The sequence below is a fragment of the Pantherophis guttatus genome, chromosome 4, assembly GCF_059756535.1.
Source record: "Pantherophis guttatus breed Tessera chromosome 4, ASM5975653v1, whole genome shotgun sequence".
Classification (NCBI taxonomy): domain Eukaryota; kingdom Metazoa; phylum Chordata; class Lepidosauria; order Squamata; family Colubridae; genus Pantherophis; species Pantherophis guttatus.
In genome coordinates, this window is record NC_142066.1 from 52,190,651 (window position 1) to 52,216,139 (window position 25,489).

At 35.3% G+C, this 25,489-nt stretch overlaps 1 protein-coding gene across 9 annotated transcripts in view; it reads left to right on the forward strand.

Moving 5' to 3' along the window:
- The first annotated feature begins 1,912 nt into the window (after positions 1-1,912).
- MED24 (mediator complex subunit 24) overlaps positions 1,913-25,489 on the forward strand; it is an 87,100-nt gene continuing 63,523 nt past the window's right edge. For 5 of the 9 annotated variants that reach the window (XM_087892174.1, XM_087892175.1, XM_087892176.1 and 2 more), the window contains exons 1-5: positions 2,029-2,307; positions 4,368-4,509; positions 17,980-18,062; positions 19,322-19,360; positions 23,536-23,609. In XM_087892174.1, the coding sequence (XP_087748300.1) occupies positions 2,290-2,307; positions 4,368-4,509; positions 17,980-18,062; positions 19,322-19,360; positions 23,536-23,609 (356 nt within the window). In that variant the 5' untranslated portion in view covers positions 2,029-2,289. Of the gene's footprint in view, positions 2,308-4,367; positions 4,510-17,979; positions 18,063-19,321; positions 19,361-23,535; positions 23,610-25,489 lie in introns of all 9 variants that reach the window. The other 4 variants (XM_034415797.2, XM_034415798.2, XM_034415799.2 and 1 more) reach the window with 2 other exon arrangements.

The following is a 25,489-nucleotide window of genomic DNA, read 5'->3' on the forward strand; positions in this document are numbered from 1 at the left end:
TTAAGTCCTATTGCTATTGCTATTATGACCAGATCAGAATTGGAGCTCCAAGCATTTGTGCTCCTGTTTCATCTTCCCATACTTCCACCAGTAGCAATAAAAAAGAAATAGAAATAATGAGCCTGGAGATATTACCCTAATCTCCTGACTCAGTGAAGAGAGGAATAACCTCAACTTTTTTTTCGACCTGGATAAGAGCAGAAACTCAGAACAAAGTAAATAAACTTGGGAACAACGTTTTTATAGCATGCTTTGTCTTTCAATAACTTGATACAACAATTTATTTGAATATTCAAGTTAGCAGTTTGAAAGTACTATTTTAATTGATCAAGTTTGATAGGAGGAGAACAAATGCTCTCTGACTATTTGAGGCTGTTACCTTTTCTGGATAGTTAGTCACAATTACAGTTCTATTCCACAGTAAATTAGGTTGAAGAATTCTGAAAACGGAGAGCAAATATCCTGAAGTTACCTCTCAATAGCTAGAGCCTAAGTAGCAGGCTAAGTAAAAGCACAGAACACTGGGATTTCTTTTTTTCTAAAAATATAAATCACAGATCTAGATCACATGACATACAAAGCCATATGACTGCGAAAATTCAACATATTAAGCTAAACTGATGATGATGGTTTGCAAAATCAGTGAATCATAGTTAATTCTTCATGCAAATGTAGTCAGAGTTGTTTAACTTATAGTGTGCACATCCACATAAGTTCTTTACAACAGTTCCAACCCTGCACAGTCTCACAAAGTTGGCAGAATCTGGGCACCGAATCAATTTATTACTGGCATCTCTGTGGTTATTTCAAGTCACTGCAAATCTAGTATTTTCTTTTGAAGTGCTGCAGCTCTGTAAAACTTCTGTCTAGTTGTTTTTCTGTAGTGGGAACTCCAGTCTCATCTAGCAATGTTTGCTGTTCTTTAAATTTCATGTAGCCATGAGTATGAAAAGTTTGTGAGTACAATTATCTTCACACTAGTTTTTGGTCTTTTTTTAACCTTCTGCATGAGTGTGAAAATATTTGAGCTTTGTAATGAATAGCATAGAGGGGTTAATGTAAATAAATGTAACATTTATTTAGAATAATGTTTGGCGTGTGCACTGCAACTCCACAATTTATTTGAATTTATTATTTGTTAATAAATTAATAAATAATTTATTGTTAATAAATAATTTGTTAAATTATTATTTGTTAATGATAGATAAAATCATTGTAGATTCTTAATGCCACATACGTTTTCTCAATGATTTTGTTAATGAAAGGAGACAAAAAAGAAAGACTGTGACTTTCCTCCCACTATTAAATATCTCTAGTTGCTAGTTTTCAACCAGCTTTTTTTCCCTTACATCTTTAAGTACATTTCTATTTTAGCCTTGAATTTTTAAAGTGTGGGGAGCATAGTTGAAAACTACATTGGCATTCTCTTTCTATTTGAACTCTGAACTATTTTTTCCCATAATCAAGAGTTCTGTTTTTAATTTTTATAAAACGTTTTAAAATATTCCCAGTTAGCCTGCTGACAAGGTTATGTAATAATCACAATAGGTGTGAAGAGCATTTCATTTAAGAAATCTGTTTTACAATATCTGAATATATTAGTGACAACAGAATTTTCTCCATTTGAATGTCTGTTTTGGTTCCTGGATTTTAACTTCGGTAGTAAAAATGAGGCGCTAAAGAATGTAATAAAATTCTGAGAAGCAAGATTAAATATAATTAAGCATACCCATAAACATGCTTCCTTAGTTTCGGGGGGGGGGGAGTGTAATCTCAGGCTATGAAATTAGTGTTTTAGTCATCTTCTTTGCAATAGTGTAATATGTATGTATATTCAGAAATAAATTCCATTTTTCCCTGATTTGAGCTTAATACGTGTATTAAACAATTGTCACTTTTGAACTACAACTCCCAAAAGCCTTTGCAGTGCAAAAGGTTGTTCTAGCCAATCCGGGCGAGGCTCTTTCTAAGGTGCAAAGATGGCGGATCCCAGGAGGTAAAGGCTGTGCGTTTCCTTTACATGTGAATGGGAGTTGGTAAGTCTAATATAGGCTGTTCATCCTTCTCTTTTCGGTATTATAAATGAGCCGTAGAGTGTCTCTCGCTGTTTAATTTTTCCGCTTTAGTCCATCACATTTCGGGTCTCAAAACCGGTAACAGAAACTAAGGGATAATAATGTATTTCAGTTCTGGGATAATCTACTTTATTAATTTGTTCCCGGAGTTGGCCCATATCGTACTGTTATTAAGGGATTCCAGGGCATCCGTAAAAGGAGAGTTTTTAGTGAAATGTATGACTGCTTGGCAGTAAGTACTCTAAATTACTTCAGACGTATGTTTTTAAAATTACCATTTAAAATTACCATGGTTATCACTTATACTTGAAATGAATGTATTTAAGAACCTAACGATGCCTTTTTCGACTCAAATCAAGGTCTATCGTAATATAAATTGTTTCTGTTTTGACAATTCCAATACATAATAATCTGCAATGCAATTTGCACATTAACAGGCATATGAAAAATTTGAGGAGATTTAAGGACCTTATTAGAGATCATGTTAAAATTCAAGAAGTGTAAAGAATCTAATATTTGTAACTAAATAAAAGTGTAAGGATCTTAACTTGCTTGCTTGTTAATAAGTGAGCAAAAGATATTTTTTTCTGATTTCTGAAGTAAGGGTTAATTGTGTAATGATTTTAACATGCCTGCAATCAATGTTTTCTACTTCCCGGTTGCTTCATCATAAAAACATAAATGGTTATTGACAGTAGTTTTTAAAAAGTGAACAGAAAATACTTTTCTAACTAAGTTGCATTTATTTGGTATGATTTTATACATATCGTAGCACTTATTTTCCAATTTTTATACAAATAAAAGTTGCATTCCTATAACATTTAAGCAGTGTAAGATCTATTCAAAGTGTTCTCATGATGTTCTAAGCTGGAGAGTATAAACAAGCATATATATCCGACTACTGTGTTTTATTCTCCTTTATGCATAGCTTTTTAACAAAGCTGCACCTCTCTGCATTGTGAGTGTGGAAATAGCCACTGTTTAGGATTGGGTCTTGTATCCAAGTTTTTTTGCAGGCTGAAAGCCTCAACTTTTGGAAACCAAAAAGGCAGATGTTTTGATAACATGGTAAGCCACCGTACATGATTAAAAAGCTGTATATATTATTTTGTGTGTATATATGTATGTATACTTGTGCACACAAAATAGTGGTATTAAAAAATCTTTTTAAATTAGCATGTAATATAAACTGAATTCAATGGGTCTTATTTCCAAGTAAATGTGATGGAAAGGATTAGTTCTCAAAACATAACATACATTTTGAAATGTAAAGCAAAACAAGTGGGGATGTTTTTTAACAACTGTATCACTGATCCAATATATTTTATATAGAATGAATCTCTGCTCCAGAAGCTTACAGTTCAAAATATATACACAGGGGTCCTCGACTTGCAACCATTTGTTTAGTGGCTGACACTTGACTGGTTTTTACACTTAGGATCTCAGCAGCATCCCCATGGTCATGTGATCAAAATTTGGGAGTTTGGCAAGTGGCATTTATTTTTGACAATTGTATTCTCCCTGGGTCATGTGATCAGAATTTGTAATCTTCCCAGCTGACTTCCGACAAGCAATGTCAAAGGAGAAGCAAGATTCACTTAACAACTGCATGATTCGTTTAACAACTGCAGTGATTTGCTCAAAAACTGCAAAAAGGTTGTAAAATGACACAAATGTCACTTAACAGCTGTCTTCCTTACCAACAGTTATTTTGGGTTCAATTGGGGTCATAAGTAGAGGATTATCTGTATTTTAAACTTTCTCTGTTTAAAATACAGGTATTCCCCCACTTATGACATTTTTTTATAAGTGTCCTTGTTTCTCCTCAGAGCTATGTGTAAAATGACTCTGTTCTATAGTATTTTATGATTTGATGTATTAATATTTTTTCTTTCCACTTTCCGTTTGAAAATTGCTTTCTGAATATTCTGCCATATGTATCCTAGTCTGGGCAAAAAGTCATGGGAGTTGTAAAATTTTTGTTTATAACATGCAATATTACACAGTTTATATATAATGCAATGTTATATAGTTATATAGTTCTGAAACCAGAAACCTGACAATGATATGTGATAGAGTTACTGTAATCCATGGTGTCCAACCTTTGGCTTGAAGAGGAATTGTCTTTAGCTGCATATAAAATATATAGTAATGCTAAAAATATTGCTAAAAATCACATAATAATGTTAAAAGTTTACAATCTTGTAAACATCTGCTTTATTAGCCGTCCGAGGCCACTATGGTCCATGGGTTGGACATGCATACTGTAAACATTTTCTCTATTTCTTTCAGGAAAGGAAGATGATGAAAGTAGTCAATCTCAAACAGGCCATCCTCCAGGCTTGGAAGGAAAGGTGGAGTGATTATCAGTGGGCCATAAATATGAAGAAATTTTTCCCCAAGGGGACTACCTGGGACATCCTGAATTTAGCAGGTATGGTTCATACCTTTTGTACATCATAAATGTTAAATTGTGGGTTGATCCTAAATGACGTGGTCTTCAGTGAAAAACAAATTGCTGTGAATGACAAATTATTTCTTGTTTAGCAGTACATACATTAGAATTTTTACCATTCTGGTATTTCAGACAACCCAAGCCTTACAGTGGATTCCAGAGCCTAGTAAGTGCGGTGCTAAATCAAGTTCAGTTACTATAAGACAAGGGGTCATGTTAGAAATTATGCGGGTGGTGCCAAGTATTCAAAGTAGCTATTATTTTCCTTTGGAAAATAAATCTTTGTCCTATAATTTCCTTGTCTATTACCTACAGTCTTTGGTAAGTAGATTTCTATGAACTATGAAGCAGATCAATTAAAAAATGGGGGTTGCAGTCTTTTAAAATGCTTGTCTTTTCCCTCATGGTATGTGATGAAATCAAGATATTTTGATTTTATCAGGTTAATAAAGCTGAATCACTGTGGAAATTGGGTATTTAGGTATTGTCAAACATTTTTATAAAAGCTACCCTGAATTAAGGGATTACAGGTGTCAAAAAGAAAAAAAGGATAGTTAAACATAGTTGAACTTGTAACTCTGCTATGCAAATGAATCACCTGAATTTACTAATTATTTTTAATATTTTACATTTTAGATTTAAAAATCCCAGTAAATTTTTTATCCATGCATAATACTAAGGCACCAAACTAAGGGCTTTGGTCTGTATGAGGCAAAATACAAAACACTGCTTTTCTCTTTCATATTGTGTAAATAAATGCAATCCATGCTAGTTGAAGCACTCAGCTAGTGCTTCATACCTCATCTTCCATGACCTAGCTTTTTTGGAATGGAAAATGTGTGAAACAGTTAATGGACCTGCATTTCTGAAGATTCGCACAATGAAACACCTTCAAGAAAAGTAAGTATGTCAAATTCTAGTTGCTCAGTATCTTGAAGAAAGTATGGTATCTTATTTCAGGCTGAATGTACATACACTAAATTGTATGTAACAAGTATAGAATGCTACAAATAGAGTAGCAAGTAATCACACATAAGGCAGACAGAAAGCTGCAAGAAATATAGGTAGGAGGGCCAGGTCTTGCCAGAGATCTGAATGGTTAGAATCTTTGATAGAATCCAGAATGCCAGCCACCCTGCCAGTCAGATCAAAGAATCAAGGTTCAGATAAAGAGGAGGAATGCAGGACACAGAAGGACAGATTCAGAGTTGGTGCTGTTGTTCTCAAAAAGAGACAGTTAGCTGCTCTGATATATTTCATCACAGATGTATCTCAGTTAGAGACAATTTGCTAGACTCTATCACAGGGTTGACGGTGAAGTTCCCCAGACTTCTGGTTTTCAGTGATTTCAATCTGCTTTCCTCGGTTTGGCCTCGAAGCGGTTCAAGGGTTCATGACAGCCATGGACCTATTCCAGATTATCACTGGTCTGACTTGGGACACAAGCCAGTCCTGATATTCTTATTGGAATTGGAGCAATATCAGTTTGATCTGGTGAAGAATCTAGCATTATCCCCTGTCACAGTCAGATCATGCGCTTGGGTTCTTGAGGCTCTCTTAAACCACCCCACTCTGCAGGGAGACTGGACTCATCTGCTCCTAGAGGTCTATGGACCCAAGTGGGTTCCAGAGGGAACTGAAGGATATCCCAAAGGCTTTGCTGCATAGCCCTGCCAAAGCCTTAGTAATAACTTGGAATCAAAAAGCTGTTGGGGCTCTGGACAGGTTTGTATCTCTTAATTTATCACTCCCGTCTTTCCTCATGATTCACAGAGGAACTGTGTGTTTTGAAACAGGTTAAAAGATGCCTAGATGACACTGGATAAAAACAAAGGATGACTTTTTAAATTTATTATTTAGCGCATGTTCTCTACAGAGGTCAAAAGGATGACTTTGATAGGACACAATTTAGAGCCACTGTTAAGGCCTATGTCATGGCAATAGGAGCAGCAAAACAACATTATTTCTCTGCCCTTATTGCATCTGCAGAGTGTCGCCCATAACGCTGTTCTATTATTCTGTAATTTACTGAACTAAAGCCATTTTTTTTTCCACTGACACCCCATATGCACATATCTAGTTAATCTAAAATTAAACACTTCAAAACAGCAGAATGTGTAATTTCTATTTATTTTTGCCATTGAAGGAACTATTAAACAGAAATATAAAAATATATTTCTTAAATAATAGTTGGTATAGGAAATGGACTAATTTTTATTCTTTTATGAATATTGTCAATCAACTTTTTCTGCAATTAGGCCCATTCCTGACTTTGGGTTTCTTTTGAGAAAGGGAGGCTAGAAATGTCTTGACCAACACCCCACCTACATCTGGTGACATTTTCTTACTTTAGAATTATTATAGCATCTTCATTTGCGCTCAGAGTTCATATAAACTGCTACTGATATTGCAATTGCGTACTTGGGTTTGAAAAAGGAGGGGACAATTTGCCAGGAAACACATGAGAATGTGTGTTTTTGTGATTGAAAACAGCACAGCTGCCAATCTGAGATGCCCAAAGAGAGAAAATTCTTACTGCTTTGCTGAATATGTGTGCAAAATCTGGCTTGTAGCCTGGCTGCCCAACTATAAACGTTTTCTGGCTCTGCCCCAATCTTTTATTCAGATTAGCATAAAAGCACTCTAGTTTGGAATTATAGTTTATGCAAAGCTTTGTTCTCTCATTTAGAGAAAGCCAATATGACTTACTACATTAATGGAAATCTTCTAATCTACAGAATTGATTTGGAACAAGTTCATTTTTGTAGTATAGATAGGTTCTCAGTATGTCTTTCTATCTTTCACACCCCTCACAACTTCTCAATCTGTTCTGCTTTCTTTTTGGAATGCCACACAGAATTTCTTTCTCCTTAAGATAGTTCTAGCTTTAGCAATAACAGATGAAGAGATCCTGGAATAAATATGCAGTTAAGCAGAATTTAACTTTCTCATAAAGTTGTAGTTCTTGAGAGGTTTTTAGGAGATACAGTCAGAGCTTGTAGCTTCCAATTTCTTTCTTAGTTTCCTGTACTGGAAATATATTAAAAGCTTCTACTTCTGTTTACTGAATTTTAGATTCATCTAAATACAGATAAAATATAACTATCTCAAAGCAATATTAGAGAAACAAATGATATAATTAATGATTATTTGAAATAATGATAATTAATGAAATAGATTTCTGTCTCATCATAGTTAAGGCCCATTGTGGTTTATTCCCTTGGAAAAACAAAACAGTGCTTATTTAAAAATGGAACTACAATACTTAAAATCTCCATATAGAAAATTGGGGAAAGGAAAATATATAAGCCAAAAGCTCATCATAACTCATTTATGCAATGAAAAATGCCATTTCAGTGAAAATTAAGCTAGTCTCACATTGGTTTAATTGTTCAATGCAGGTATTCCTTCTTGTTACTCATTGCCTCATGATATTCTTCTTCACAAGACTTCAGAAGTCTTCATAAAATTATTAGAAATTTCAGGTAGTACTCGATCACAATTGAGCCCAAAATTTCTATTGCTAGGCAAGACAATTAAATGATTTTTGCCCCAGATTATGACTTTCCTTGCCATAGTTGCTAAATGATTCACAGCATTTGTTAAGTTAGTAACTCAATTGTTAAGTGAATCAGGCTTGCCCATTGACTTCACTTGTCAGAAGATTGCAAAAGCTGATAAGTTGAGCCCTGGACACTGGAACCAGGGATCATACCATTTGCCAAGTGTCCAAGTTTTAATCACCTGATCACGGGGATGCTGCAATGGTCGTAAGTATGAAAAATGGTCATAAGTCACTTTTTCCAAAGTTGTAACTTTGAAGGGTCACTAAATGAATGGTTGTAAGTTGAGGACTACCTGTAGTTCTGTAGGAGTAAGTAAAATATCTATCTGGAGTTCTGCATAAATTAATGAAATGTTGTGTTATCACTTTAGATTTCTGAGTTTTCTCACCTTTTGTTCAATATTGCATTCTTTTTCTATTTTGCTTAATTTTTTTAAAAAAATATGTCCTTTTTATGATAATCCTAGTATAATTTCTTGTATAGTGTAAGCTTGGGAATTCAAAGTCTGGTCAACATTTTTTTAAGGCTATAAAGCTTTTAAAGCTCTGTACTGTTCTGTTTAATTTTGCAACATACCATCTGGATTAATATTGAAATCTAAACAAACATGGTCATTATTAATTTTAGCTCTTTGTTTAGACAGAATATTTTTTTCTGCATAATTATGCAAACAATCCACCCTTTAAAAACCATGGGTAATTATCAAAAGTGTGAATTTGTACACATGGGAGATATTAAGTAAAGGAATGGATAATATCGCAAGTATGTTTTCTGGTGATCAGAAGGCAGTATTGAGGTTGTCAAAATCCGTTTCCTTTCTCTTTCTTGATTGATTGCCCTCTATCTAAAAGTATTAAGATAAATTATGTGTATTTTCCAAGTCGTTGCCTATAAAATCAGGCTACGTCATTAGCCCATGCTAATTTTCAATTTGCACCATAAATTGGCAGAACGCATCCATGAACATCAATTGGCAGTCAGAAGACATGATGAAAATTCTTTAATTTCACAACATATAGACAGATTAAACCATAGTTTCAATTGGGAAAATGTGACCATCCTAGCCAAGCCAAGTCCAAAAATACCAGGAATTTCTAAAAGCCTGGCACTCTGACAAATCAGCCATCAATAGACACATAAATATTAACAACATCTATAGACTATGCAAAAGAGACGATCAACCAGCCCAAAAGAGAAAAAGACTACGGCACCTCTCCATCAGTAATCAGCACTCAGGTCAGCATAGATTAATTCCAAAGTCAACTTCAGACCAACAATAAAGTAAGCAATACCTCAATCAAGAAACTGCCAAAGAGCCATCAGTAAACAATCCAACTAAAGAATCTCTAAGACCACCACCACCCACACAAACAGGCAACACACAAAAATATAAGATGGCAGCAAACAGCACTCCTTGCTAGCAATGATGATGTTACTTTACTAGGATAATGAAACATCTTCAAGAAAGCGCAGAGAGCACCAAGGACCCTGCACCATAAATTTTCCTAATATAAATAACATTGTGCAAATATATTTAATTTACATAGAAAGAATGTGCATAATAACACATAAATATAAAACAGTGGAAACTTTATTGGGACTACAGCTTCCAGAATTCGCAGCGAGTTTGGCTTCTCTAAAATTGCTTTAGAGGCAACTAAATACATGGTATAAGAAGTGGGATTATGTTAGCTGAATGGCTGCTAAGTTTAGCACCCCTCGCCAGACCTATTAATTACTGAAAATTTGAAATTCTTAACAGTTGGAATTGGAATAATAACAGGAGATGCATGGAACAATCCATCAGAATAATTGTTAGGGGAGTCACTAACTCTTAGAAAGATGTAGTGTTTGAAATACCAGTTCCCATGTGCAGAGGTTTTTTCTAGTGATGTTTGTTATTTGTAGACCAGAGAAAGCTTTCTGGGCGCTACTTTTTTCTTTGTTAGAACTCCAAATTCCAATAACTAAAACTGTAATGCACAAGACGTACGTATAAAAAGGAAAGATACTTGGATGTTAGGGTTTGGAAGTCTGGTAATTTCTTTTTATCCAAGCTTTGTCCTGAAGAATGTTAACATCTGTTGGCATTCCCCTTAAAAGATTGATGGGGAAGACATACAAATTCTTGGTGTGTGTGTGTGAGTAGTAGAAAGAACAATGGAGTAGATATTAAAACCACATTGTAAATATACAGTACTAATGGTGGCATATGTGGTGAAAGAATGTGTCAGCAGAAGAAAAGGCAAGGTCCAGTAATTACAGGAAAATAGAAGTAGGACCCTGGAAAAGTCATACAGTGTGGATGCCTGACTTGTAAGAAACATTTTAAGTGGAAGAAGTAGAAGAATATAATAGGTTATAATAACATAGCTATAAATTTTCATTGTGTAGTCGAAAAGAGTGTACATAGGAAAGAAAGTAGCTCATTTGTGAAGGAGATGGATTGTGGTTGGGACTTTTTATTGTATTTGTTCATTTTTTGATTTGTGGAATTGGCAGGAAAGAATGCTGAGTTGATTGGGTTTTGGACTATGAGTTGGGAATTACTGGTGTAAATAGCGATTTTATGGAGATTGCTAAGATTTCTTTGGAACTGTTCACAAATTATTTACAAAATATATTTACCATTTATGTTTACAAACTATGTAATTTTATGCCATTTTAACGAAAAGGGAATCTATATTGTCTTTGTTACTGCCATGACTAGAAGACAATATGGTATAATACTGTTGGTATATAATTTCCTGTGGTAAAAACAGTTGTCACCAAGGTTATTCCTACACTATCTTTTGCTCTTTTTCTTTGCTATTTGGGGTAAAGTAGTTTTAGGCGTTTTATTCACTGATTTTGTAAATAGGATTTGAATTAATATTTAAGATGTTGAGCCAGTGCTTTTATATTTGGGTGGGATTTTGTAGAGGTGCTTCATTTTATCAAGTAGGATTTGCATTTGGAGAAGGGATGGTTAATTAGCAGCTTCTGGACTAGATGGTAATTCCATAATGGACTAGAAGTGGTTCTTTCAAGAAATAGAAAGTCAAGAAGATTGTTCCTGTTCCTTTATTTAGCCTGATTTCCAGCTAAATGGGAAGATACATCCATACCTCCTTTTTTTATTTCTCTTGACTTCTAGGTCAATTTTAAATAAGGCCATCATTTAGGTGATTTGATCCTTGATTGTGAGACTGATCTGCTTTGTATGTCAGAAACCCAGTTGGAGAAACTGTGTGATGTCATCTGGATGCAGCTGTTCACCCGATGTCTGGATTCAGAAGTAGAATCAGGAAGCGGGATGGGAAGAAAGTGTGGCCATATCATTGCTAAATATTCTGTCCACTTTGCAAGACTAAAGTGCAAGAAGCTAAGAATTCAAAATAGGTTTACTGTTTATGGGCATTGTAAACAACTTGGGTAAACTTTCAGGTTATTCAGTTAATTTTAATAAACTTAATATACTTGCATTAGTTCTAAAATTTTCATAGATTCATTTAAATATCCTGAAATGTATACCTAGAAAATGTCTTCATTGCTGGAAGCTAATATTCTTTTTTCAGATTAAGGCTGGTATAATATATGGTTAAAAATCCCCATATATGGGGAAGAATAATTTAATATATATTCTTGGATGGGTTACCATATTATTACCTATAAAGCTTTACATTTATAAGATACTAAGAAAGGTTTTGTGGAATTTAGTCACTTCTAAATTATAGTATTTTTATGATTTGGGATTGATAAATTAATTTTTCAAGTGATTTGGGGACTAATGTGGCCCTTTTAGAAGAGTGAAGTCCTCCTTGAATCTTTGGTAGCAAATTGTGATATCTTTATAGACTTTGTTTATAGACAAAATCTATAAGTCTATTCTTGGCCATATTCACCATTGACCATGAATGGTGTTATATTAATAACACCATTGAATGATGGTCCATTGAAATACTGATCCTTAATATTTATCTCAGCAGTGGGGAGTACTAGTGGTATGCCACCTTTTACAAAACCAATATAAATTGTTTACTTTTTAATTATTTCAGGCCATCTTTGAATTTTCCATTTCTGAGAGGATGATGGTAGAACAACTTCAAGTTCTTTAAGTGAAATCATTTATCTAAATCTATTTCAGGGCGGGCAATGACATAGAGATGATATGGATTACCATGATGGATTAATTATTAACAGAGCCTGATAAGGACAACTTGTCTCTTCTTGTGAATGCCTTGATAGCTTCTGACATTATTAATTCTGAACCACCTTGAGACTTGGGAGTTATAATATGGCTTTGTTGTGGCCCTGCTCCCAAGTCAAGAGTAGGTTTAACACAGTAGTACTAGGGGACTTACACTTCACTCTTTTTTTTAAAGGTATAACTGTTACAGGACTTAGTTCTATTCTCCAGGTTAGTTACCATATTTATGAGACTGCTGGTAGAGCTTGTAAAAAGTGGTAAAATTCAGTGGCTCTTTTACGCACCTTCCTTTTCAATTTTTGTCAGATTTGCTGGGCTCCTGGTTGCTTCCTGCCAAGACTGTCCTACAAACAGCATGAGTTGTAATAGATTAAAATTAAATCCAGACAAGCCTGAAGATTTGATGGTTGGAGAAAGGGAGTTAATCAATTTGAGGGAATACTTTCTATCCCAAAAGAGGGCATTTTCCCTCTTAAATATCTGGTTCACAATTTGGGGGTGATCTGAGACATGATGTCCATGCATGCATAAGTTAATGCAGTGGTTAATGGTCATCTACATAAGGTAACTAGACCCTTTTTTTTGTTGTGAACAGGGTGGATAAAAATCAATGATTTTTTTAAAAAAATCAAAAAAATCAGATTTTTTTGATTTAAATCAGATTTTTTTGATTTAAATCAGATTTTTTTGATTTTTATCGAATTTATTTTAATAAAAAACTTTTGGGATAAAAATCTATCGTAAGATAGTTTTCTATTTAAGATACATAAATAATTTAGTTTATTCAGCATGAAATGGAGCTTAGTTATGTAGCATGAGGCTGTATATTCTGCAACACTGGGACTATCGGTGAGTCAACAGTGGGTCAAAGGAGTAGCAGAGATGACAGTTGCTCTTTAAAAATTATGATTTAAATCGAGTTGATTTAAATCAAGCCTTTTTACTAGTGATTAAAATCATGATTTAAATTGTGATTTAAATCAACTCGATTTAAATCAAATCCACCCTGGTTGTGAATGACTTAGCCACATTTACCCAGGTAATCGTAAATTCCTGATTAAACTATTAAAATTAGGTCTTCAAGAAACTGGCTTTAAGAAATTGTGGAAATTTTAATTGGCCCCAAACCTGGCAGCTATATTTCTAGTAGAAGTTTTCTGGTTTAAAATTTATTTTTCACTCCAGATTTCTTAATTCTAGAAATTCAGTTATTTTTCTGGGAGATATGAAGATAAATTAGTGCTATATTTAAACAGTTGGAAGAGAGAACACTCACTTTTCTTCTGCCTATTGGTATTTTAGAGCAATGTTTCTTGAATGTTTTTCTCTCAGATCCCCTTCCCATTTTAAAAAATTATGGAACAAATGAACTTTTGTTTGTGTAGATTATATTTATCAATATTTTCTATATTGAAAATTAAAATAGATGTACTCATTGCCATTACTGCTTCTCATGAGTGTTTGATGAGATTTTAATATTATATTATTTTTCAGGATAGGCAAGCAAATGATTTTGATTTTGATTTCAAAGATTCCTGAGACAGATACCGTCCCCCGCCCAGGTCCAAGCATGTAAATTTTAAATTTTAATTAAATTTTAATAGTTAATTTTTCAAAATCTCTTAATTATTAGATGCTTTGCAAATAGCTTAACACTGCTAATGTGTGAGATTTTGATTAATGTTCATGGGAAAGGCATATGTGGAGAAATAAGTTTCCAAAACAGAATTGTAGCCTGATTAGAAATTGGAGAATAAACGGAATTTTAAGGATAAGAAACAACTTAATCAAAGCAGACTTAAGGAAAACCATAAAACCATAACCATGTGTTAAAGAATCTCCCTGTGCCCTTTTATGTTCATCTGTAGTTATTCAAATAATTAATTTAAAAAATTCAGAGAAAGTATTTTATAATTAAAAATTTCCTCAGCTGAGGAAGTATTTTATAGAAGAGAAACAGCAGGCAAAGAGAAATTGTTAATATATCAAAACTTATTAATATAGGAAGATGAACTTAAGAGAAAAATTAACTAACTGCAGAGGGATTTAGTTTTCAATGGTTTTTATATGCAGAATTAAGATAAAGGTTTAATGTAGATTAAAAAATAATGAGGATTAAACAACATAAAACAGAATTTGAAATGAATTGTGTACAAATGATGAACATATGATTCCAAAAGTAAATAAACTATTGAAATGAAAGAGCCTTGGTAGTACAGGGGCTTAAGGCACCCTGTTATTAAGCTTGTTAAGACCAGCTGCCTGCAATTACTGCAGGGTTCGAATCTCGCCAAGGCTCAAGGTTGACTCAGCTTTCCATCCTTTCTAAGGTAGGTGAAATGAGGACCCAGTTTGTGGGGGCAATAAGCTGACTTTGTATAAATATACAAAAGGATGAAGGCTATTGCTGAGCACATTGTAAGCCGCCCTGAGTCTTCGGAGAAGGGCGGCATATAAATCAAATTAAAAAAAAAAAAAAAATTTGAAACAGAAGAGGAACAAATTAAAGATTGTCTGAGAAAATGGGCGAAGAGTATTGGTTACAATATACAGTGTAGATCAGTGGGAGAGAATGTGGATAAAGGGATTGAAATTCATGTGTTATAATTTTTAAGAGATATTTTAGAAAATTGCTGGAATAGGACATCAGAGAAATTATCTAAGTTGTATAAAGGTATTTCAAGTCAATGATGGAAATTTGAAAGACATGAAGGAACATTTTACCATGTATTGTTGACTTGTGAAAAAGCAAAAAAAAAAAATGGAAACAATTACGTATGATGACACAAAGGATTTTGAAAATTAATAATGAGATGAAATCAGAATTCTTTTTAATGGAATCTATGGGAACTTAGAAAAAGCTTATGGAATACTGATTTTATATATGGTAATTGCAGCAAGTAGTTCTTCAACAGGTAGTTCTCAATTCAACAGTTTATTTAATGACCATTAGAAGTTACAATGGCACTGAAAAAGTGATTTATGACCATTTTTCACACTTACCGGTATAACTGTTGCAGCATCACCATGGTCATGTGATTTACATTTGGATGCTTGACAGCTGATTCACATTTCTGACCATTGCAGTATCCCAGAGTCATGCGATCCCTTTTGCGACCTTCTGACAAGCAAAGTCAATGGGGAAACCAGATTCAGTTAACAACCATGTTAGTAATTTAAAAACTGCACTGATTCACATAACAAATATGGTGAGAAAAGTCGTAAAGGGGGGCAAAATTCACTTAACAAATTTCCCACTTAACAACATAAATTGTATACTCAAAAAAAATGGAGAAAAACTGAAGTACTTCAATGAAGGAATGCATTGTGAACAAGGCAGAAGTAGCAGAAATATCAAAACTGACCGATTTTGTCAGAGATGAAACAATAAGTACTTTTATAAAAGCCTGGAAACCTTTTATAGACTTTGCTGAAAATGGAAAAAGTAATGCAGTGATTCCTAGTTTTGATGATTGAAAAAAACAGTGAATAAGGGGCTGAAGACATTATTGTAATTTTGAGGGAGGGGGACCATAAGTAGTCCTCGACTTATGACTGTTCATTAAAAGATGGTTCAAAGTTATGATGGCCTTAGAAGAAGTGACTTATGACTTATACTTGCACTTACAACTGTCATACAATCCTTGCAGTCTCATAATCACATTTGGTTCTCTTGGCAACCGGGCTTACATACACAACTGGTTGCAGCATCACTTAAAGACTGTGGAGATTTGCTTAACAACTGCCATAAAAATTGTTATAAATCGAGTCCAACTTGACTTACAACTGCAACAAAAGAAATTACAGTCCCAACGGTGGTCGTAAATTGTGGGTTATCTGAAATGAGTTTGTAACTACTGTAAAGAAGGACTACTGTACAGAATTCATTTCTTAACTATCTTTTTTTAATTTTTTTAAATGTACTCTTATCTGCACTTTTCCTTTTTTCTTTCTTTTCTTTATATACTTTTGTATTTTTCTTTAAGCTATAGAAAAAAGTTTGAATAATTAAAAAAAAAACCAATTAAAAATTTGACTGAGTAGGAGAAATGTATATCGTTCTTTATTTTTTATTTAACATTCTTAACGTGCAATTAAGAAATACTTTTAAATTTTAAAAATAATTAGAAAAATAATCCAAATCAAAGAATATAATCTATGAAAAAAGAAAATAAACAAAAATCTCTCTCATTTTATATTTATCGATATTCACTGGTTTACTAAATGCAATCTATATATATAAAAGCGAAATACCACTCACGCATCATCACAAAATCTCCAGAACCGAAAAGCCTACAAACTTGAAATTTGCCACATATGTTCCTCTTGGCTTCTAGGTGCTCATTAAGAAAGGATTTTTTGAAATGACCATCAGAGCATTAGTATTTCCTATATTATTATTAACATGCTCTGATGCTAAGGACTTCTATTCCCCCTCCCCACCTGAAAAGAAATCTGTTCCAAATGCAAAACACAAGCAGAGGAGAGGAGTTTCAGTTTCAATTTTACTTTCACAGCAGCAAGCAGGGGCTAGGATAGGGGAGGCTTCTATGAGGCAAGCCTGAGGGAGAGAAGGGGGATAGGATAGGATAGGATAGGCTTCTGTGGGGCAAAGCTGAGGGAGAGAAGGGGATAGGAGAGGCCTCCGTGCGGCAAGCCTGAGGGAGAGAAGGGGATAGGATAAGGAAAGCTTCTGTGGAGCAAGCCTGAGGGAGAGAAGGGGATAAGATAGGAGATGTTTCTGTGGGGCAAGGCTGAAGGAGAGAAGGGGGATAGGATAGGCTTCTATGGGGCAAGCCTAGGGGAGAAGAGAGGCCGATCGTAACTACTCATTAATTTTCAACCTGTAAGTGTCGGTTTATCAAGCCTGATCACATAATTTTGTAGTGGAGCATGGGTATTTAGCTAGTATTATAATATAGTATTGTAAAATACCACAAAATCTATATCATCCTCCTGCATCCTTTGATCAGTAGACAGTGTTGCCTTTTCAAAAACAGATAAATCACAAATTTTTAACAACCATTCCTTAACAATCAAGATTATTCCAAATACGTTTATAATTTTTAGTATCATTTTTTACTACCACAAAGCTTGATACAAACATAATTCTTAATAAGCGCTCAGATTCCAAAGCCTTGGTATATAGTTCAGCATCATAAAGTAGTATTTAACATTTAAAGATTTCCCCAAAAAGATATGAGGTGGTCACAAAACCATATCATATGATTATTTTTACTAAATCCAGTGAAAGCTGCCATCGGGAAGTTCATGTCAACAGTATGCTTTGAGATATTTTTTGGGTCAGTTCTTAAACTTCTTTCTGTCTCATTCCTAAGGAACATAGATTGTAAAGTGGACACTTGACAAAGATTCTGCTACAGTTCTGAGGCTGCAGAATTTATATATGGTCATGTCCTTTGACTGCAGTAGTGTGTATAGCATGTGAGGAGAGAATGTCCATTTCCTCCTCAGAAGTCTTAATTGAACAAAGGATACTATAATTTCTTTTTCTCCCTTAAATTATTTGCTTTTGTTACTCTACAAAACACTGCAAAAATATAGGAATTCGTTGATTCTTGAAAGTGATCCAATTTCATGAGCGATTTTAGTAGAGAAAATTATGGCTGTTGTTATTCTTTGTGAAAATGATTTTACTTTTCTAGAAAGAATTTCCTTTGTTTTAAATTACAGAAGCACTTCTTGAACAGGCCATGATTGGTCCATCACCAAACCCATTACTCTTGTCCTATCTGAAATATGCCATCAGTTCTCAGGTAATAACCCCATCATAAATCCTTTCAATTTCAAGGATGTAAATTAATGTTAATGGATTAAATATTGTTTTAGCTATAGGACTGAAGTATCTTAAGGACTGAAGTATCTTTGAAAAAATGGAAAAAATCTGAGCTAATCTAGTTTTAAGTAGCTCATGGAGCAATTTTAAAATAATTGTGCGATTTTAATCTTTTTCAATTTGTGTAAATTATTTCCATTTTGCTGAATTGTAAGAAAGGTTTGTGCAGGGCATTGAAATGCTACCCCTAATTTTCCCAAAGGTGCTTTTTCAAGAGGCAACTAGACACTCTGGTTTTTCTTTGAAGATGTTTCGCTTCTCACCCAAGAAGTTTCTTCAGCTCTGAGGTCAGATCAGAGCTGAAGAAGCTTCTTGGATGATAAGCAAAGCATCTTCAAAGAAAAAAACAGAAAGTCCAGTTGCTCTTGAAAAAGCACCTTTTGAACAATCATGACCTGGATGACTGAGAATCTCCGTAGACATTTACCCCTGATTTTATTCACATGTCCACTTTAACTTTTGAGAATAATGTTTCTTTTAGTGAAATCAATGAATCTCATTGTCCGTTGCTTTCCTGCTGATCTGCAGAACTACTGCAGATATTTGGCTTTATTGTGGGGAATGGGTTCAAATATTTGAATGGATTAAATATGAATGTTTAATTCATGTTTTTGCAGCAAACATTTTTTAAAAAAATCTTCTATGGCCAAAAGAATAAAAACTGTTGTGAAAGACTATGCCTTAAAATAGAAATTGTCTTAAAAGGTGCTAATCAACTGATTTTGGACTAACATGGGTTCCCCCCCTTACAATGGATGCATCTGTTATTCTGAAAAAGGATGTTAGATATCTTGTACAAGTTTTATGATGATAGTGTTGGTGATGTGTTTTCTTATTATTATTCCCAAAATGAAACAGGTGACTGTTTTTCCATTGCTATGAATTGCCCCATTGCTATAAGATTCTTGGTAAAAATTGCCCATAAGAGAAGCTTTTTGGTTTCATTTTAAACTCTCCTTTTTTTCTTGGGTTGCTCACTCTAATGTTGATGTGAAACTACACCATTGCCTAAAAATGTCTGTTTAAATTTGTGCCAGGCCAGTGCTTCAGCAAAGCTGTATTGCTGATAGGTGACCTTGCTGTCCCTCACCCTTTCACACAGCAGTTGAAATGGCAGGCCTTGTTTGTAGGTTTGATTAAATATTAGCTTTAGCTTGTAACCCTTTCTCTTGTTTACAGATGGTGTCATATTCTACTGTTTTGATGGCCATCAGCAAGGTAGTATTCAAACATTTCTCTGTGTTCCTCCTCTGAATTTTGTCATTCTGCCCTTTGCAGGCTTGGCTCTTATAGATATTCAGAGCCCCCAGAAACCTGTTCAGATATGACATCAGGTGTGCAATTTAGCAGATTTTGTGAGCCAGGGAGAAGTGTTAGTTTCCCTTAGAGCTTTGCAGCAAATTCTAGCCCATATGACTGAGTGCAACATTTTACCATTGTTTCTATTATTCATGCTTGAAAATATAGTACCATGAATATTGGTTCTATATGTGTACTTTGGCAAGTTTTGTAAAACAAGAAAAAGAGGAAGATTTAAAGGTAATAGACGGGTGTCAGCAATCTATGACTCCGGAGCTGCATGCAGCTCTTTTGCCTCCCTGCTGTGGCTCCCTGTCAGCTGAACCCACCACTGGCTGGCTCCGCCCCTCGTCCTCCCCTCCTAGTCACTCCTTGCCTGAGAAGATAAGGGCAGCAGAGGCGGATGGATACTTGCTCCATATTCCAGAGTGGGACAGAAGCACCCCTGTATTTGCCTCTTCTTCCGACCCTTGTTGGTGCTGCACGCACTTCAATTGCTCAGGGAGATGTGCGACTTTTTCTCCGCCCCGAGACACTGGCCTGGCCCAGCTGCAGTTGATGCCGCTGCTCTTGCCGATTCCATGGCCTGCTCGCTGCTCTCACAGTGCTTTGCACAGCAAACTTAAATTTAGCGTGCTTCACAATGGGGGAGACAGCGTCCCCTCTTCCTCCTGTCATTATGATGCAGAGCATCAGCTGTAGCTGGGCTGGGTGAGTGTCTCAGGGCAGAGAAAAAGTTGTGCATCTCCCCGAGCGACCGAGGTGCGCACAGCACCAAAGATAGGAAGAAAAGGCAAATACAGGGGCGCTTCTCTCCCGCTCTGGAATAGCTTCATTTATCTGGGAGCCTGATATGACTCTTGATTTAAATCATATGGTAAAAAGCAACCAAAGAAGAAGGAAGAACAATCTCATCAATAACAACAAAAAACCCAACCCATTTTTGGAAATGGTTCAAGAGGGAACACATACCCACCCACCCACCCACACACACACACACACGAGAAAGAGAGAGAGAGAGAGAGAGAGAGAGAGAGAGAGAGAGGGAGAGGGAGAGAGAGAATGAGTTGAGAGGGAAAGAGAGAGAGGGGGAGAAAGAGAGATGAGAGAGGGAGAGAGAGATGAGAGAAAGACAGAGGGAGAAAGAGAAGGAGATGAGAGAGACAGAAAGAAAGATGAGACAAAGATGGAGGAAGAGAGAGAGAGACAGAGAAAAAGAGAGAGAGACACACACACACAGATACTTTTTCCCAGAGAAAAGAAAATACTGGGAGCCACAAAACCTGGGTAGGTGTGGATGGGGTATATGTCATGTGACTGGGTGGGAGTGAGTGATGTTGAGTTGGCCACGTCCACCCAGGTTTTGTGGCTCCCAGTGTTTTCTCTTGGAAATGGATCCAAATGGCTCTTTGAGTGTTTAAGGTTGCAGACTCCTGCTATAAGATCTTATTCACTTGGCAGCATTGCCTCATTGTCATCTGCTTGCCTTTGTAGACCTGTCTTCAACAAACTTTTTCTTTCCTCAGCCATTTAACAAAGAAACAAATACTGTAAATATGCATTTCACTAAAAGAAAATCATAAAAATATGTGCAGATATATTTCATTAGCCTGATTGATTTTCATGTCATAGTCTTTTCAGAACTGGGTATGTGAAAATAGAGACCTCAGATGTCACAATCATTCTAGTTTTTCCTCTCCCTTTCCTAAGAAATATTTATACAGTGCATACACCATCCAACTCCCAATAATTCTGGTCAGCTTACCCTGGGCAAATCCATTTTCCAGAATTAAACATTGAATTTTAAATCTAGAATCATATATTTAATTATGTTTTACGGCTCACTCATACACTCTGGCAAGTTTATTGATTGATTGATTTTATTATTCTTACAAATAACTCAAGGCAGCGAACATATCCAACACACCTTCCTCCTATTTTTCCCCACAACAGCAATCCTATGAGGTGAGTTGCAGGGCTCACCCAGCTGGTTTTCATGGCTAATCCTGATCCTAATACAGTTTATACAATTCGGTTTATATTGTTGTATAGACTCAGCCGTTGTAGTTTTCAAGTCACAGTACAGTATATGGTTTAGCATGTGGTGTAAACCCAGTTAACTGAGAATTAGTAATCCATAGTAACATTATCTACACAATAATATAACAAAACAAGGGAACTTCGTAAGTGTAATTGACTAGCAGATGGCTGTCAAAATCAAATGTACTGTAGGTAATCCTCAATTTACAACCATTTTTTAAATGACTATTCAAAGTTACAATGATACTGAGAAAGATGACTTATGACCAGTTCTCACATTTATGTCCGTTGTAGCATTCCCACAGCCACGTGATCATAGGTGCTTGGCAACTGGCATGTATGTATAATGGTTGTGTCAAGGTTCCAAGTAATATAGCCCTTCAATGAGAACTCCAAGGCAGGCACATTCCTCAAAGAACATTTATTGGGACATATCAAATTGGTTCAGACTTGGTAGAAAACCGGCTCTAAGTTCCTGCCGGTTTTACATCCAATTAAAAGTAAAACTTTGTCACTTCCCCCTAAAGTCTCCAGTCACATGATCCAATCAGCATATAGTCCAGTTGCTAGATAATCTCAGTCTCCATCTTTCAAACATCTGCACAAACATCCTTGATTCCCAGGGGAAAGGATTTTATTTTGGCTACAACACCCCAGCTATCTCTACACCCCCTTTCCTGGCCCCTTGGCTCCAGGCTGTGTCAGCCCTGAAGCAATGCGAAAAAAAACCTCCTTAGAGGAAAGCTACAGAAAAGAAAATGGCCACAGTTAGGCCAGCTTCAGGGTTGATAGCAGGGGTGGGTTCTAAAATTTTTTGCTACCGGTTCTGTGGGCGTGGCTTATTTTGTGGGCATGGCTTGTGGGAGATTGCAGAAAATAATCCTTTGAAAAGCCTCTGCTGATCAGGCAACTCAGCTGGGATTGTCAGAGGCTTTTCAAAGCATTTTTTTTACCACCTCTTGAAGAGGTTGTAGAAAAAATGCTTTGAAAAGCCTCTGACAATCCCAGCTGAGCCGCGGGATCATCAGAGGCTTTTTTTTTTAAACTTTTAAAAGCATATTTTTGGCTGAAGAGATTGTAGAAAAAATGCTTTTAAAAGTAAAAAAAAAAAGCCTCTGATGAGGTGGGCGGGGTAAGCGAGCGGTGACTGGGCCAGGGACCTGTTCGGGGGCATGGCCAGCCAATGTTATTACCGGTTCTCGGAACTACTACAATTTTTTACTACCGGTTCTTGCGAACCGGTGCGAACCAGGAGCAACCCACCACTGATAGGTTGTAGCATCCCAGGGTCCTGGGATTATCACTTGCAGTCTTTCCAGGACATGACTGTTTGTCAATGGTGGAGGCAGATTCCCTTAACAACTTCATGATTCACTTAACCAATGTAGTGATTCACTTAATAATAGCAAAAAAATTGTAAAATGGGACATGATTGACTTAACAACAGCCTTGCTTAGCAATGAAAATTTTGAGCTCAATTATAATCTTAAATTGAGGACTGCCTCTATATTTCCTCCAGGATTTATTTTCAGAATTTCTAATTTGCTAGTTAGCACCTAGTTTAAAATTTTGCATTGAAGGCTGGATGCAAGACTTGGTTAAAATGACTAGTTTCCTCCCCTCTTGCCTGGAATCATCCATTTTGCAGAAAGATTTAAAATCAGATGTAGCTGAAGTTTTAAAATCTATGCCAGGTAGAGTGAATAAAAAAAAAAAAAGAGGGTAAAGATTCAGTAAGTGGTAATTATCTTCCAGTTTTAGACTGGACTGCATCTCCGTGTAAGAAGGCAATACTTGGTGGTATTTTGTTAAATCAGAAAACATATTTCCATTGAAGTCTTAATTGTAAAATATAAAGTATGAGACATTTTGATAAAACATAATGGGAAGATAATTATCTATTAATAATGTTTGGTATAAGGTTCTTGAAACATCAAAGTGCTTTAGGAAAAAAATGGTAGGAAACATTAACCTTGCAAGATTCAAGCCCATGTCTGCCTTAATTTTTGTGTTACTTAAGACCAGTCATAATGTTTTTATGGTCTCTGTTTTAGTTTGATGACTTCTCCCGAGATCTCTGTGTCCAGTCGTTACTTGAAATTATGGACATGTTCTGTGACCGTCTCAGGTAGGGAATGAATTGTATGTTTAGGTGCATATGTGTTGAACGTAGATGAGACACTAGCATTATCAGGCAGTGGCTTATCAAATGCCTGTTGGTTGCTAGGATCAGTCTTTTAACTATGATATTACAGTCGCAAAATGTATTTATGTATGAGTATTTGCCCTGAGCTCAGTTCCCAGATGGTGTGGTCTCTTTGGTCCTTTCTATTCACAGTGTAAACTCTTGATAAAACTCACCGTCTCAAAAGCAAAATCCTTTTTGCAATCTTTGAAGCCAACTGATTCTTAGAGAATGAATCATTGTTAACAAAAAGAACCAAAGTTCTTTTTTTTTTTTTTAAAGGCGAACAAGGGACCTCAAAAGAAGATTTAAACTGTGAAAACTGAAAATGGATCTTGTGATATAAGCACACTGAGATAAAATTATATATTTAGTGAGGGTGCTAGGATCATTACCTAGTTTGGGTAATGAAATGTCTGCAAGAAAACAAGCAAGTTCAGAGAGCACCAAGGACCCCTCATGTCAACCCTGAATTATAAATATTCTCCTTTATTAGTGGTACATTTAGTATCCTGGTAAATGAATTGCATTTAAGTAGACAGTGCAATTTCTGATTAGTTGCCATAATCTGGCAAGAGATTTCTTACATTTTGAAATAAGGCCATATATTTCAGATCACTTAAATCCTATTAATAATACTTTAATTATATGCAGTCAATTATTCTTGTAACTTTTCAAAAATTCTTTGATAGACAATTGAAATTCCAATACAAATAAATGGAATTCATAACTCTAAAAATCATGTACTTCTAATACATGAATCCCAAAACAATATGTACTGACTATTAAAGCACATATATATCTGAGAACATACAGTGAGACTCACTTTACCCCTAACTTCGCTCATGCACATTCTTGATCAGTCTGAGAGATTGTGATGGCATATCTAAATAGGAGGAAGCTACATAGCTAGTCAGGTCCAATCTTCAAGCCACTAACCTACCTGTGATAACTGACTATGGTTTCAGCAATATATATATTCAACAATTGACTAAACTAGATTAAAAAAAACATAATACAAAAAAAGAGCAGGAGGAAGAAAAATATTCTATTATGCTGTGTATGTGAAGAGAAGCATTTGGATTTTTAAAAAGCTAGACAATTAGCAAACTGAATATATATAGAATTATCATCTATGCTAATATCTTCTACCTTGTTTTCAATATTCCTGGGAGAACCACAATTGTTAGATAAGGCTTTTTTTATTATTTTATTTTATCTTTGATTTCAAAAAATTAAAACTCTGTAAAGATCTTACCTTTCTAAATTCAGATTAAATGTGTTATATAGAGGTAACAGGTGAGGGTGCTGGAGTGGATTGAAATGTGAGGAAACAGAAATTTTCTCTTCCTATAAGAAAATAGAAACAATGAATATTAAATTGTTACCAGAACACTGATAAACACCTGTTACAGCCAGATACAAAGCCCAATACTTAATCCTCTTTCTGCTTAATTCAATGTTCTGCTTTTTAATTTGATCAGAACCCTTCAGCTCCGAGATTATTGCTGCTTGTTGAAAAGGTACTTGTCCCATCAACAAGATTTTTTTCTCAGTCCCCATCTGCTTTTTGGGCCCAGTTATGTTAATCACTGAATGATTGAATATTTTCTCTTTTTAATTTTTTAAATAAAGACATGAATTGTAATGAAAGCGACAACCTGCACTGTGGTGCCACATTATGCAAGATGTTTGATGTCACTACTTTGATACCTCTGGTTGATAATATAAATCCCCTGATATTTTACTCTTTCCTGAGAAATCCCCAAAAGAAAGCAATGGACAGGAAGTTGGTTAGAAAAATCAAAGTAATAACATTTTGT